The 14271-nt window shown below is 44.5% G+C and overlaps 2 protein-coding genes across 6 annotated transcripts in view; one reads left to right on the top strand and one right to left on the bottom strand.

Annotated features, from left to right (window-relative positions):
- Nucleotides 1–979, bottom strand: part of LOC108927225 (proton myo-inositol cotransporter-like) — a 28421-nt gene extending 27442 nt beyond the window's left edge. Inside the window, exon 1 of one of the 3 annotated variants that reach the window (XM_029248700.1) lies at nt 797–979. The gene's annotated coding sequence lies outside the window, so the exon portion shown is untranslated. The other 2 variants (XM_029248699.1, XM_029248695.1) reach the window with 2 other exon arrangements.
- A 212-nt stretch (nt 980–1191) lies between these two features.
- The window catches only part of lrrk2 (leucine-rich repeat kinase 2), a 43309-nt gene continuing 30229 nt past the window's right edge, over nt 1192–14271 (top strand). For all 3 annotated transcript variants that reach the window (XM_018740366.2, XM_018740365.2, XM_018740367.2), the window contains exons 1-18: nt 1192–1592; nt 2011–2096; nt 2219–2328; nt 3458–3546; nt 3979–4113; nt 4266–4400; nt 5023–5154; nt 5357–5476; nt 5773–5900; nt 8029–8108; nt 8517–8623; nt 9068–9197; nt 9653–9777; nt 10927–11054; nt 11193–11337; nt 11431–11570; nt 13548–13676; nt 13803–13973. In XM_018740366.2, the coding sequence (XP_018595882.2) occupies nt 1430–1592; nt 2011–2096; nt 2219–2328; nt 3458–3546; nt 3979–4113; nt 4266–4400; nt 5023–5154; nt 5357–5476; nt 5773–5900; nt 8029–8108; nt 8517–8623; nt 9068–9197; nt 9653–9777; nt 10927–11054; nt 11193–11337; nt 11431–11570; nt 13548–13676; nt 13803–13973 (2253 nt within the window). In that variant the 5' untranslated portion in view covers nt 1192–1429. The remainder of the gene's footprint in view (nt 1593–2010; nt 2097–2218; nt 2329–3457; nt 3547–3978; nt 4114–4265; nt 4401–5022; nt 5155–5356; nt 5477–5772; nt 5901–8028; nt 8109–8516; nt 8624–9067; nt 9198–9652; nt 9778–10926; nt 11055–11192; nt 11338–11430; nt 11571–13547; nt 13677–13802; nt 13974–14271) is intronic.

Genomic DNA, 14271 nt, shown 5'->3' with positions numbered 1-14271 from the left:
AATCCATAGAGTCACAAAGGCTCATAAAAAAACAGTACGTCACGGTCGCCCTGAGTTACAAATAAGCGTAAACTTGTAAAATATATGTACTTCGGTGAATTTCTTAATATATAGATCATTAACATTATTCATTATTTAGCAGACGCTTTTCTCAAAGCGACGTACATCTCAGAGAAAATACAATTTGTGCATTACATTAGGGAAAGTGAAACATAGTTGCAAAAATGTGAAACCTAGTTTTTCCTTCCACTTTTTATCATTTAAACCATCAAAGATCTATATTTTATATTTCCTTTAAAACATTTTTACTCGATAATTGTTATATGCATGGTCTATTAGTATATGTAGAGCTATATATTATATTTAAAACTTATGTGAACTATATCCCATGAGGAGATATAATATCTGTAATAAGAGACACAGTACAGTACGATGAGGATCATACGGAAATGCAGACAGATCCGACAGAAGGTCGTTTCTATTTAAATCAATGAGCAGGCGAGCGGGTCACCATTTGTTGCCCGTTCCTCACTTTCGCCGTTTAAGTGCTGTCCTTGAAGCCTTGTGCAGAGTCAGTGTGCTACTCCACTGTACAGTACTGTACTGTATGTGTATGTATTACTTACCGAGGGTTGACCCCGCGCGCCGTCTGCAGGCAGACAGCAGTGTGACACGTCTATCGCATCTGCTAGATGACCATAACTGCCCACGATACAGTGACTCAGTGTAGAACACACAATTACCGCAGAAACCACGCTGATTTAAGAACATGAGTGCAAAAATCAAATATCCGTACTCAGTGTGGCGTCAAGGTTGTGATGTACGTAACAAAGTCGAATTCCCCATTTAGTGTGCTTAAGAGGGACGATTCTGTTTTCAGAGAACTCGCACCGCTTTGTCAAACTTGCGCGTCTGTCGTACAGTTCTGCCTGACGTGCGGCTGCGAAGTGAGCGCGCTCCATCAGCGAAAAAAAAAACCCGGACAGAGGGGCGAAGGACGGCGCGAGCTCGTCCTGTGCCGTAAAGTGGTTCGCGCCCCTCACTTCCCCAGTTTCATATTTCAAAACACCTCTAAACATCTCAAACGCATACGACGAAGCGCTTCGCCGAAAATCGCACCGAGCACATATAAGTGAAATAATGTTAGATTAATTAAAAATAAATATGAATCGGAGCGAAGGATACCTTGACGGAAAGGTTTCAAATTCGATCGCTCCTCCGCCTCAAGGAAGTGACAGCTCAGGCGTCATATGATTCATATGAGGGAGGACCGAGTGCCGGGAAGTGCTGCTTTCGCTGTAAAACAGGGTGCGTGACCGCAATGTCGCGTGAGTTCCCGTTGCGCCGATTCCCCGCGCTCGCCCCAACAGGGCGCCGCTAACGCGCGCAGCGAGCGCGTGGGGGGCGCGCGCCCCGTCCCGCGGGCAGCATGTGCGACAGTCACAGGGGCGACACGGGCGACACGGAGGAACTGCGGGCCAGGCTGCGGAAACTGACCGTACGGCTGCGGAACATGCAGGAGGGGAAGCAGCTGGACACCCTGGTCCAGATCCTACTGGACCTGCTCGACCTCGCGGACGCCCACGACTCCGGTGAGGGGACTACGTGTCAAGATAATACACACGTCATGATGCTGCACATTTCTTCCTGTTGGTGTTCCTTCTTCCTGAAATCTGCGGTTATGTGATCGTTTTAAAATGAGACGAGGCTCAGCGGAGAGTGTAGCGCTAGGCGTAGTGTGAAGGTGGTGGGTTCGAATCCTAGTCCTCTGCTCTAGCACCCGTATCATCAAGGTGTTTACACGCAGCTAATGCAGTGAGAATACTCTGCTGTGTGGGGGAGTAGTCAGTGTAGGCATTTAAGCATGTAAGTCACCTTGGGAAAGGCTCGTGGTAATAACTAAGTGGAGTTGGCCAGGTTTGCACACTTCTCTTTGTCCTGTTCTTCTCTCTCTCTCAAAATATGAACTCGTCTTTTCTGGAACTACACGCTCCCTCTCCTTGCACGCAGCCCCAGAACTCTTTGAAGACAGTGAAGTCCTCCAGCCCCTGATGGTGGTGCTGAGCTCCTACACAGACAGTCCCGCTGTGCAGCAGGTAGTAAGGACCCAGGGCACTGGATTACTCTCTGTCCCCTGTGACGCGTGTCTGCTCAGCTGTCCAAACCTCAGTTACGGGCGAGCATCTTGCCATCTCAGGCTTCTTCCTTTGCTCTGCAGGTGGGATTCTCGCTACTTGGTCGCCTTGTGGAAATCTGCTCTGCTACTCTTGACCAGCTGTCCAGACCACTGTGTGCAGGGGGTGACTGGGATGTCCTGGGAATACATCAGTGAGTGTGTGGGGGCGACTGGGCACGCTGTCCAGCAGCGTGTCAGATTTCCGCCTCACGGGAAACAATGGGGTGTTCGTCAAGGTGCAGACGACTGTTAAGACTCTGAGGATATTTTTAGTCATAAACAAAACAAGCCACTTTCTGGGGCTTGGGCACATATCCGTATTTCTAGGAAAAACTGAACTACTCCTTAGCTTCAATTCTTAGATGCTGCAGAGGAACAGTCTCATATTGTCATATTGGACACACATTCAGTTCAAGCCAATTAAATTTATTTTTGTGCAGGTTCCATTCCAATAGATAGATTCAGAACACTTTAAAAAGAATAATACATATAAACACAGAAATACAGCACCGGACAAAAAAGTCTGAGTGCCAAAAGTCACTTTGTTTGAAAACAGGCATTATAGGACAAAGACACAAGAACTGGCTATTTGAGTGGATGACATGCTAATGGACCTATAAGTCAGAGTTATATTTGTATTTGGGCCCGAGTATTCATAAGACACAGTGACAGTATCCCACATGAGCTGTGCCTGTGTAGTTCCTACTGTCCAGCATGGAGGCGGCAGCATCATGATGCGGGGCTGCTTTGCTGGTCTTACAGTAGGTGATCTTTACCAAGTCCATGGCAGTCTCAACCAACCTGGCTATAATAGCGCAGTTGAGGGACACGCTGCTCCATTAGAGTTACAGAAACACATCTCTGTTTGCCGAAAAAGGAAAATGAAGAACAACTCAAACTAATGATCTGGACACAAAATATTGTCAGTTATGAAAAAATTATCATTTTGAAAAATTTGTCTAGTTAACGTAGATGCAGCATGTTTCTGTCTGCTATTGAATGAGGTGGGGTCGCTGAGTGTCCTTAAAGTCAGTTATTTAGACCTAACTTGCTTTATTTAAATGCACTTTCCCCCAGAACAATAACAGTATCCCTCACCTGAAAGCATTTGTGTAATTACGTGATTTAATAAAATCTAGTGAATCTGTTTTATTTTTTATCTATAAAACACGTATACAGATGAACACATCCATTTTGCGTAGTGACTTGGGTGTTGCTGGGGTCTGATCTCATTCTGTACTATTTTGAGCAGTGCATGTGTGTGTGTGTTTGTTTCGACAGGCAAATTCTCAAGGTGCTGTCGGTACATGCCAGGCACTGCGGGGTGATTTTGGTTGTGCTTAAAGTCTTGGCTTCCCTTCTGAAGTCAGGTTAGAATCCTGCATGACTCTCTCCAAAATGTCCAACCATCTTACATGACAGGCTGCAGTCCAGTATGTTGCAGAACAACTAGACATCTCTTATGAATTCATGTATGTCTTAAATTTGTATATCTGTATAGTGGAAGCAGTTAGCCTAGTGTTAACAATTGTCGCCTTGCAACACGATGGTACCATGGTTCAAATTCCTCCTCCTGCTGTAGTACCTTTGAGAAAAGCTACTGGCCTTGTATAAAGGAGTAAATGCTGGTAAGTAGTTTAATGAGCCTGACATTGGAAATCGCCTGGACAAAAGTATTAAAGAATGGTGTTACTGGCAGCTTAATAGTGTTTGTTGTTTTGTGTTGGTATAACCATTAATTCATGATTAATAGCTCAAGATGAATTTCTGCATCAAAATTTAATGACATTACTTTTTGAAAGATGTCATAGTGTTGTTGGTCTTGGAAGACGACATGGATGTTTTTGACCTGTTGGTCCATGCCATGAGGTGCTTCCACACCAGTGAAGAAATCCTCGTTCATGGCTGCAGGTGCTTGCAGCAGCTTCTGGACCAAGGTAATGGCAGAGCTTAGACTGGCCTCAGCGTGACATTTCTGCCCACCATTAATTTGTGAGATTTGTGTGGTTTGTGTGTGGTTGATGAATAAATGTAAACGTAAATAGGTGTGATTTGTGTGTGTCACATGCTCGTTTCTCTCCATCGTCAGTCCCAGAGGAGCACTTGCTGGAGTTTGTCAATAAGCAGGACCACAGTGTGGTTCTGGATGCAGCCCGCGTGTTCCACAATTCTGAGGAGGTGCTTCTACAAGCTCTCAGGGTTCTACTCCCACTAGCGGATCCAGGTAAGTCATTTTGAAATATGCAAATCAGCTGTTTAATGTCCAGTGCAAGAGGATGTGACGGGATGTGTAACAGCAGTCTGTCAGCCCCTTGATTGTAACACACGGCAGTACATAGGATTACATTTAATTATTTTGTTCTACCTGTATGTAACAAAATATATCATGTTGAAAGGGAAAAGTATTGTATATAAATCCATATACACAATCACAACCAGAATAATGAGAAATGTAAATAGTAATATAATTTTTTTTTTTTTTCCCCCACTTGGTTCTTGTGAATTTCCCAGAAATGATCAAGTTACATTTATTCGTGTAGCTGACATTTTCTCTAAAGCAACTTACAATGTTACGGTTACTCTTATTACAAGATATTATAGTTACTTACTCATTTATACAGCTGCGCAATTTTAGGGTAAGTACCTTGCTCAAGGGTACTACAGTCAGAGAGATGGATTGAACTTGCAACCTTTGGATCCAGAGGCAGTAGCATTAATCACTATGCTACCAACTGTCCCCTGTAAATTAGAAACCAGTTAAATGTAGAGCAAGATTCTTTTTACAAGCAGTTGGGGGATTTCAGCATAAAGTAATTTCTTTGTTTATTTTGTCACCTCTTCTGTAGCCGGTAATGTGGAGATGTTGATGTCGGGAAATGAGAAGTGCTACAGTATTATAAAGCTTGCCATGGAGTCTTTTCCAAACAACGAGCCGCTGCAAGAAGTTGGGTGCTGCTTGTTCCAGAAATTTATGTCAGGTTTGTGCTGATATTTAGGGGTCGAAATCCAACAGTGATCGCTGGATATTTTGCTGTTGGCCAGCCTATTTTAGCAGAGAACATCATGCAATAAAGATGCATTAGTAATTTCCTATCTTCCAACACCTGCGGTAAAGAAGGTGGTTAGGTGTTGGTGATCTGGTGGTCCATGTGTGAATTTGTTTCACTGCTGTCCCTGCAGACAGCTACTATGACATCCTGGTGCTGAATGGAGTGCACAGAGTCATCGCGAGAGCGTGTGCTGAGCATGAGGACAATGCTAAAGTGCAGGCTGCTGGATTGTTCTGTCTCGCTGCACTAAGTGAGTTACACACACACACACACACACACACACATACATAGGATTAGTATTCTCCCGTTTCCTTGGCCTCGGAGGTGCTTGTTGTCCTCTCCTCAGCTGCCAGATGGCTCATTTTAGGATAATACATTAGCAAACCGCTTCCTTCATTTATTTTGTCTTTTCTTGATTTTGTCGTAACTTTTGTTCTGCTCTGTGTGCTCTGTTGTTGAGCGCTCTCTGATGGACACTGTAGTTATGAAGAGAACTTTATAAAAATGAATTGAGTTAGTTTTTCGTGTTTAACTCCACCCTTTCAGCTCACACAGTTTTCTTAAGTAAGGAGCTGGAGGAGGAGCAGAGCGCAGGGAAGGCTTCGCAGGAGCTGAGCTGGGAAGGGATCTGTTGCAGAGCCCTGGAGTTCCACACTGCCTCTGCCCAGGTACAGGTGAGTATCGCATCTTGTGTCTAGGAGAAGGATGACCGTACATCCTTCAGGGTTTTTCTTCACCTGATGGTAGATGGTAGCAACTTGTTCTATGCCAGAGGTGCCATATTAAGTGGCTAAGGGGAGCAGAAACTGTATACAGTAGGTATGAAAGCTCTTTACATGTCTCCACTGCGAATGTGGAGACACGTGAAGCACTTTCATTCACTTCTGTGTGGAATTTGCTTGTTCTCCCCGTGTCTGCATGGGTTTCCTCCGGGTGCTCTGGTTTCCTCCAACAGTCCAAAGACATGCTGTTCAGGTTCCCCCATAGTGTGTGAGTGTCACAGAGAGAGTGTATTTCACTGATGTATGGATGAGTGACCCAGTGTAAGTAGCGTAGCTAGCAGTGTAAGTTTGGGCTGATAACACTACATAGAGTACATTGGAAGTCGCTTTGGAGAAAAGCGTCTGCTAAGTGAAGAAATGTTAATGAATACACCATCAGCATACATCTGCACCACCCTCCTGCAAAAAAAAATAAATATCCTTTAAAAAGCCTCCTTTGTATTTATGTGGAAGGGCACAACAAAACTCAGATCAACAAAAGACCAAATCACAAAACACAGATCCTAAACCAATATTCATTGATTCAATGTATCGTATGGGGCAGCATACAGCATAGTGGTTGGGACTGTTACCCTTGCATTCAGATAACCCAGTTTCACTTTCCTTAATAACACTAGTAAAAATTACCTTGCTGAATAAATGGCTAAGTAATACTAACTAGTACACACACACACACACACTTTCTGAACCGCTTGTCCCATACGGGGTTGCAGTGAGCCGGAGCCTAACCCGGCAACACAGGGTGCAAGGCTGGAGAGAGGGAGGGGACACACCCAGGATGGGACGCCAGTCCATTGCAAGGCACCCCAAGTGGGACTCGAACCCCAGACCCACCGGAGAGCAGGACCTGGTCCAACCCACTGTGCCCCCCTATAATAGTTTTCTTCATGCATTATTTACTCTCATATTGCAATTCACCATTGCTACACAGTGATTAATCCAAAACCAGTGATGAGTTTTCCTGTTTAGCTCCAAATGAGCATGTGTACCATAGAAAGAGGCAACACTGTGTACACTTCATCTCTGTTATGAGGTCCTAATGTGTTCCTGAAATGGACTGAATATCACAAAACCAGGTCATGAACTAAAATATTCCAGCATTTTTTATGTGGAAAGACTCTGTTTTGTTCCAAGCCTGTCCCAAATTCACCTTAGAATCACTATAAATGATGCCTAATGTCATAAGAAAAAGTATATATGTGTGTGAGCTGGAGCCAAGCCTGGCAGCACAAGGAACACATCCAGGATGGGATGCCACAGGGCACCCCAAGTGGGGCTCGAACCCCAGACTCACCAGAGAGTAGGACCTGGCCAAACCCGTTACGCCGCTGCACCCCACTGTAAAGAAAAAGCAGCATAACACATTAAAATTTTATGTTTATATTGTTATGTTTTTCACAGTTTGTTCACAGAAAATAATTGAAAACACTTTTAATTTTATCATTCGAGCATGTTCACAATGCTTTTTGAATTGTGCCCTGCCGTGGCAAATATTGGCTTCTATGTAAATAGCTTTCTCACCATTCTATCTCTGAGAGTTTTTTTTATGTCTACACCTGGAATAAGGTACAGTAAGTTTTTTGTTTCACTGTATTTTATGTTCAACTACTGTGAAAATTAATGCATAAATTAAACATGTATTTTACAGTTCCTGTTTTTCAAACTTTAATGGTTCCATAGGGTAATGGCAAACTATTCACGGAAATTTCAATTAACTTCAGTGTCCCAGAGAAGATAAGTGACAGTCTGAAGTGATCAAGTGCTGTTAATAGTTGTGGACTGGATACATGAAAAACCGCATGTTAGGAGACCTAGTAACGTATACAAGGCCACATGCTCTGTCTCCGTGAGGTTCACTGTGTCCCGGACACCAGCCTGCGCTGCTCTATGGCGTCGTTAGCTTTCGGGAGGGACGAAAACATTCCCTCTCTCTTTGTACCCCCTGCCACCTCAGAGAGGAGATACACTGTCCCTCGCGAATAAAGGTGTATCTGACTGGTCTCTTCTCACGCTCTTCCAGGAGGCTGCATGCTTGGCGCTGAACAATCTTCTGCTGCACAACAGCCAGCTCCACCAGATGTTTGGGGATGTAGACGGGAGGTAAGGGAAACCAGCCTGGCCTGTTAGGGGTCTGCTGTGTTTGTGAAGAGCGACTGGAGGGCAGCCCTTTCCCAAGGCATTGAGTACGTATCGCAATAACCCACAGCAAAGGGTGCGACAGTGTTTCTCAGTGTTCACATGCTAATGAGTTAAAGCCATGCATCTGCTCCGCGTCTCCATGAAATGCAAAGTGTTCTAAAGGAGGTGAGTGCTGCACTTGGGGATAGTCTACGCCTCTGTATTTTTTTTTTTTGCACCAGGACAAATGGTTGAAGAAAAGCAAAGTTTGTTTGCGTCTGCCGCATTTCGGCAGGGACTGCACTATGTAACGCCCAGTCAGTTGGGTGTCTGTATTGGACTGGCCGTACTTAGCAGTTTGTCTTTTCAGTGTTTTTCTGTGTGCTCCAGGACGCCCATCCACAGACAGGTCATGGCTGTCATGCTGCTGCACTCGTCTTCTCGGGGAGTTTTCCAAACTGCTGCCTCCACACTGGGGACCCTCATCGACCACAACAGTGGGTCACGTCCCTCTTGCGCTTTCCGCTAAATTCAGAGAGCTACTAACAGAATACCTGACTGGTTTGTTCTCGGTGCTCTTCAGATGACGATACTGCTAGGTGTTTTAAGGATACTTGTTAGAGCTGGCTCACCATGATTTACATTTGTTCACCTCTTCACAGGAGTGTGTTAGGGAGGGTAAGCGTACAGCCTCTGTACACTGTTAAATCCAAGACCGGAATGTCCTTTGGAAATGTCCATGAACATGAGTATAGTGTAAGGCCAGCGAGAACCGTCAGTTTTCCTGACCGCAGCCTTGCTTTTTAGATACACGATAAATAAGAGCTTCGGAGCGTCAGTATAAACTAGTAGCTGTTGTACGAGTAAATTGACTCTCATCCCCTGTGTCTCCTTAGTGCTCTCATTGTTCACTTGGCCTTGTTTCACCAACGCTCTTCCAGGTAAAATACGGGCGCTATTGTTGTCCAGTGGGATCCACATCAACGTTGTGGAAATGATGAAAAAACACCCTTCCTCTCCCAAGGTTGCGGAAAGTGCGTGTGAGCTGCTCTATAAACTGTTCCAAGGAAGGTACGCCACATGTTTTGCTTACTTGCGTAGTACAGGAACTCATGCACTGATAACCTGGCAAATAGTTGCACAGTGTATGCTCTGTGTTATATTTAATTTCTTTCTGAACACAAAGTTATGGTGACATGCTGCTAATGTAGTGATTAGAGTTGCTGCCTTTGAACCCACAGGTTCAAATCCCACTTTCAGCTGTACTACCCTTGAGCATGGTACTCGCCCTAAATTGCTCCAGTAAAAAATTGCCCAGCTGTATAAATAATTATAGGTACCTGAATGCTATAAGTCACTTTAGAGAACAGCGTCAGCTAAACAAATAAATGTTAGCAATGTCCAGCGTATTAATGATATGTTTTTTTGCGTTCTCTTCGATGTGCCACGCTAACAGCGATGGCAGTTTTTAGCCAATGTGCCTGTGGAGTACAGTGAGACTGCCAGCTAAACAAACATTGTTGCAGGACTGCAAGTCTCGACGAGCTGGCTATGGCCATGTGTGAGATCTTGAGAGTCATGAAGGTCCACAACCTCCTGCCTGGGGTCCAGTTCGAAGCTCTCAAAGCGAGCCTGACATTTCTGAACCCCGGTGCGCGGTTTGGTCCCTTTTTCTACCAAATGTATAATTAGTTGTACTCTAGTGTTCAGCATGAGAAGTGCATGCTATGGGGTCATTCTGTATATTGCATTTGTTCACGGATGTGAAACTTGATTGAAATAAGGCGCTCTGTTTATTAGTAGCTGTCCCCGGTGTGTCTCCTAGAGGTAAACCTTGCATGGGTCATTGTTTTTTTTTTTTTTTGTGTTTTTTTTTTTTGTGTTTTGTTGTCCACTAGACAGGTACATTTTACTTTGTACATGTCCCATCACATGTTGCACCTGTCCAAATTTGGAACGTATTGGAAAGGCAAAAATAGGTAAATATCTAGGTTTAACATATCTTTTAATAGAAAGGAATTTAACACAAACATTTATTGTTCTTCACTTTTACCCACAACATTTTTTCCTGCAATACAATTTAAACCAAAAATAAGCACTGAAATAGGGAGATACCCCATAATAAGAATGGGTGAAAATTGATCAGAGTGTCCCTGGAAAGGAGGTATGCTAAACAAAGGACTCCCACATAAAGAAAATGCTCAGAATATAAAAGAGACTGTGGCTATTTCACTTTATTTTTTGACAGATTTCGACAGTTTCTTTATTATGACAGCCATCACCACACACACACACACACACACATTTTCAGAACCGCTTGTCCCATACGGGGTCACGGGGAACCGGAGCCTACCCGGCAACACAGGGCGTAAGGCCGGAGGGGGAAGGGGACACACCCAGGACGGGACGCCAGTCCGCCGCAAGGCACCCCAAGCGGGACTTGAACCCCAGACCCACCGAAGAGCAGGACTGCGGTCCAACCCACTGCGCCACCGCACCCCCTGCCAGCCATCACCATTTTGCCTGAAATTTCTTCATGTTTTACCGTATTTTATTGTACACCTGTCGGTTGGACAGGTATGAGAATGACTCTACCTGTGTGGTTTCTAAAACTGAAGCAAATGATCTGGTGTCCCGGACAGTATGACAGTGGGACAGCTGCTGATGTCCAGTTCTGTGTTGTTGCATTGCGCCGTCTTGCCTCTTGCCTGGACCGACTGTGTGTGCGAACTCTTCTAACCGTGTATTGAAGGTTGTGTGTGTTTTACTGACCCCATTGGCTCACTTGTCTCTGGAGCAGACCGGAGCTTGAGGGAACACGGAGCCTCAGTTGGAGACCCAGACACCGTGGACATCTCCTTGAAGGTGTTGAAGAACCAGTGTGTGCTGGAGGGCGCACTCACGGTGTGTCTGGAGGCCCTCAACAGGGTAGGCATGCAGTTCTCTCTGTGCCCCCCTCTCCCACCTGCAATTGAGATGACGCTTTGTGATCCCTCGACCGCTCCCGCCTGCTCATTTTGCCTGTGCGTGCAAAGTAAGGTGCTCTCGTTGTGTCTCCGTGTCCAGTTCATCGGGATGCCGCACATTCAGATCTGGGGCCTCCGTGTTCTGTGCGCACTTGCCGACTGCTCCGGTGCACTGGAGCTTCTCTGCCAGCAGGGGGCGATAGACACTACTCTTCATGCCCTGCTGATGTTCCCGAGTGAGAGGGGTGAGTTGCTCTGAGCCACGAGACAAGTGCTTTAAAGGAGCCCTGATGTCATGTTCAACTCAGACCCGATACGTTTCCTTTTCGTTCTCACAGAAGTACAACTGTGGGGCCTTAGTTTGCTGCAGTGCCTGGTGTTGAAGAAGGAAGTGTCGAGCACCGCGCTGCCTGTCCTGGCCTCTCTTCTTGTGAGCTCTCTGAGACGATATGAAACGGACACCGAGCTGCTCTTAAAGGTAGCTCTCTTGCTCTTGACATCCTGAATATTGACTGTCATCGTACCACCTCATTGTGTTCCTTTTCCTGTCCTCGTGTGTCAGCTTCTGCTGTCCTCACCATATTCCTGTCCCGTACATGTCAGTACCGTCCTAAAGGTATGAGACCACAACGATTTGAGATGCTCGGGATCCTTTTCCAGTGTGCACTTATCCCCTGTTGGCATATCCTAGAAACAAACAGACTGTATTAAAACTGCGCAGTGAGCACAAGTTACTTATTTCATTACTTTTGAAGGGGAAAATGAATAATGGTGGTGTTGGATTAACTGACTGTACTGTATTTTGTGAATTGCATCTCCATCCGAATGTACCTCTGTTGTCACTGAGTTGTCCGTCGCTTGGGAGAAAAGCATCTGCGAAATGAATGCAGGTGGTCCTTAACGTACAATGGGGTTCTGTTATGGTGACCTTGTCCAAGGTCGAGTTCATTGTAAGCCCCAAATCCCTATACACTGTATCGTATGACCCAGAAAGATATATAAACAGTTAGCATGCATGAATACGTAGGGTTCATATGGTTGATTCATTTTGTTCTATTTTTTCATAAATTCTCATGTTACTGATGTTACAGTAAAACAATATTGCATAATAGCATGAATTCAGTTTTCATGCTGTTCTACTATTTTTATCAATATTCTGTCATTTCTAAATGTTTTCTTCTATCTTTTCTTTTCCGCACTGCTACAATTCTCAAATTTTCACTTGCTATGCATTGTGAAAAAGAACTTGAATGTAATCACATTTACATTTACATTTACATTTATTCATTTAGCAGACGCTTTTGTCCAAAGCGACGTACATCTCAGCAAAAGTACAATTTATGCATTACATTAAGAGAAGGAGACATAGCTGCATACATGAAAGTCTCAAGCAAACCTAGTTTGTTACCTACCACTTGCTGCATGGAGGTTCATCGATCGAGTAGGTCCATAAAACACAGGATAGACAAATCCTGATACCCTCCCACCAATTTTTTTTTTTTTTTTAAAATATTATAAGATACACAAATAAGCAAATACAGTGCCAGAGTAGTGGCCGAATAAAGGAAATGTTCTATGACTGAAACAACGTGTTTGTAAATACAATGCAGTCACTGACACACAGACATGTTGGAGCTCCGTGAAGTTGACCCCCCGACAAACAGCACAAATGAAATTAGCCTTATGATTCGTTAGTGCTACATTTGTGCTGTTGCAGTTTTTGAGATATTAACATTTATTTATTTCACTCCAGGAAGTCGAATTCAGGCTCATTTGTCAGTGCTACATTTGTATCGATGTGTGTCGTTCGAACCGCCGTTCTGTTTCTTTTACTTTTTTAAATATAAAGGATAGTATTTCGCATGATGTCACCCGGAACCATGAAGTTCCCCCCACTACAAACGGCACAAATAAAGAAATACATATATTTCGTTAGTGCTACGTTTGTGCCGTTCACACTGCGTTTCTATCTCTTTTCTTACTGGAGATATTAAAGGTTGTTTACATGGCATGTGATGTCACTCCAGTCCCCCTACAACCCCGCAGGAACTCGAATTGGAGCTCATTCATTTGTGCTACATTTGTGCCGATTTGTGCCATTTAAACCGCGATTCTACCTCCTTTGGTTCTGGAGTTATACATGTCATATACATGAATGCAAATTACAATAAATGCAAATTATTTGAAGACAGATTAGTTTCCAAATGAACTATTTGTTTTTTCATGCCGACCCAAGCGTCACACGCTCTGACTGGACGTTAGAGAATTTACAAATGAGAATCTGGAGCAATTAATGACAAGCGGTATTAATAATCTAGGATGGGATACATGGAAAAGACAGAATAACTGAATAATGAGTGTTCTACCTGGAGACGTGTGTACATGTGCCATAAATGCCCTGGCCGCTTCCTCAGCACTTCCTGTGCACCTTGAGACGTGGACCATTACCCCACAGGGCTTCCAGGTGGCAGGAAAGCTGCTGGATTCCTGTGCAGGATCTGCTGCCCAACTGGAGAGAGAAGACTTTGACAGGATCATCTTTGAGCAGCTGAGAGCAGGTCTTCCAGAAAGAAACCCTGGTCCAGTGAGTGTGTAAAGTGTACTGAGTGTTTGTGTGTAAAGATTAATGAAATGCTTGGTGCTGACAATTCCTAATTGCACTAACTGTCTTTTTTGTTTCATTTGTTTTTTTCCCCCTCCACTGTTGAAGCTGCAGAAACTGAGCTGCTCGTGCCTTTCCCAGATGGCTGCTGACAGTGACATCAGGTACGCCATGCTGGAGAAGGCCTGTATGGATGGCGATGTCATCATGGCAGAGTGCTTAATTCAGCTGGGCGCCGATGTCAACAGAAAAACAAAGACGGAGTCTCTCATCTACCAGGTGAGAGTTAAACCACAAGAAATGCTACCATGAGCTGCCTGCAAGTGAAGTATAAACTGCGGCACATGGGGGGGGGGGGCTTTTGCAGTTGATACAGAAAATTAATGCAGAAATTTACACTTTTTCCCCATAAGAAGCAATGCAGTAATGGTACAGGTGGTAGCATAGTGGTTAGTGCTGCTGCCTGGGGATCCTGAGGTTGCAGGTTTGAATCCCACCTCCTGCTGTAGTACCCTTGAGTGATGTGCTTACCCTGAATTGCTCTAGTAAAATTACCCACTTATATAAATGGGTCAAT

The sequence above is a fragment of the Scleropages formosus genome, chromosome 2, assembly GCF_900964775.1.
Source record: "Scleropages formosus chromosome 2, fSclFor1.1, whole genome shotgun sequence".
NCBI classification, from domain to species: Eukaryota; Metazoa; Chordata; class Actinopteri; order Osteoglossiformes; family Osteoglossidae; genus Scleropages; species Scleropages formosus.
This window is presented reverse-complemented; position numbering and strand designations above follow the sequence as displayed.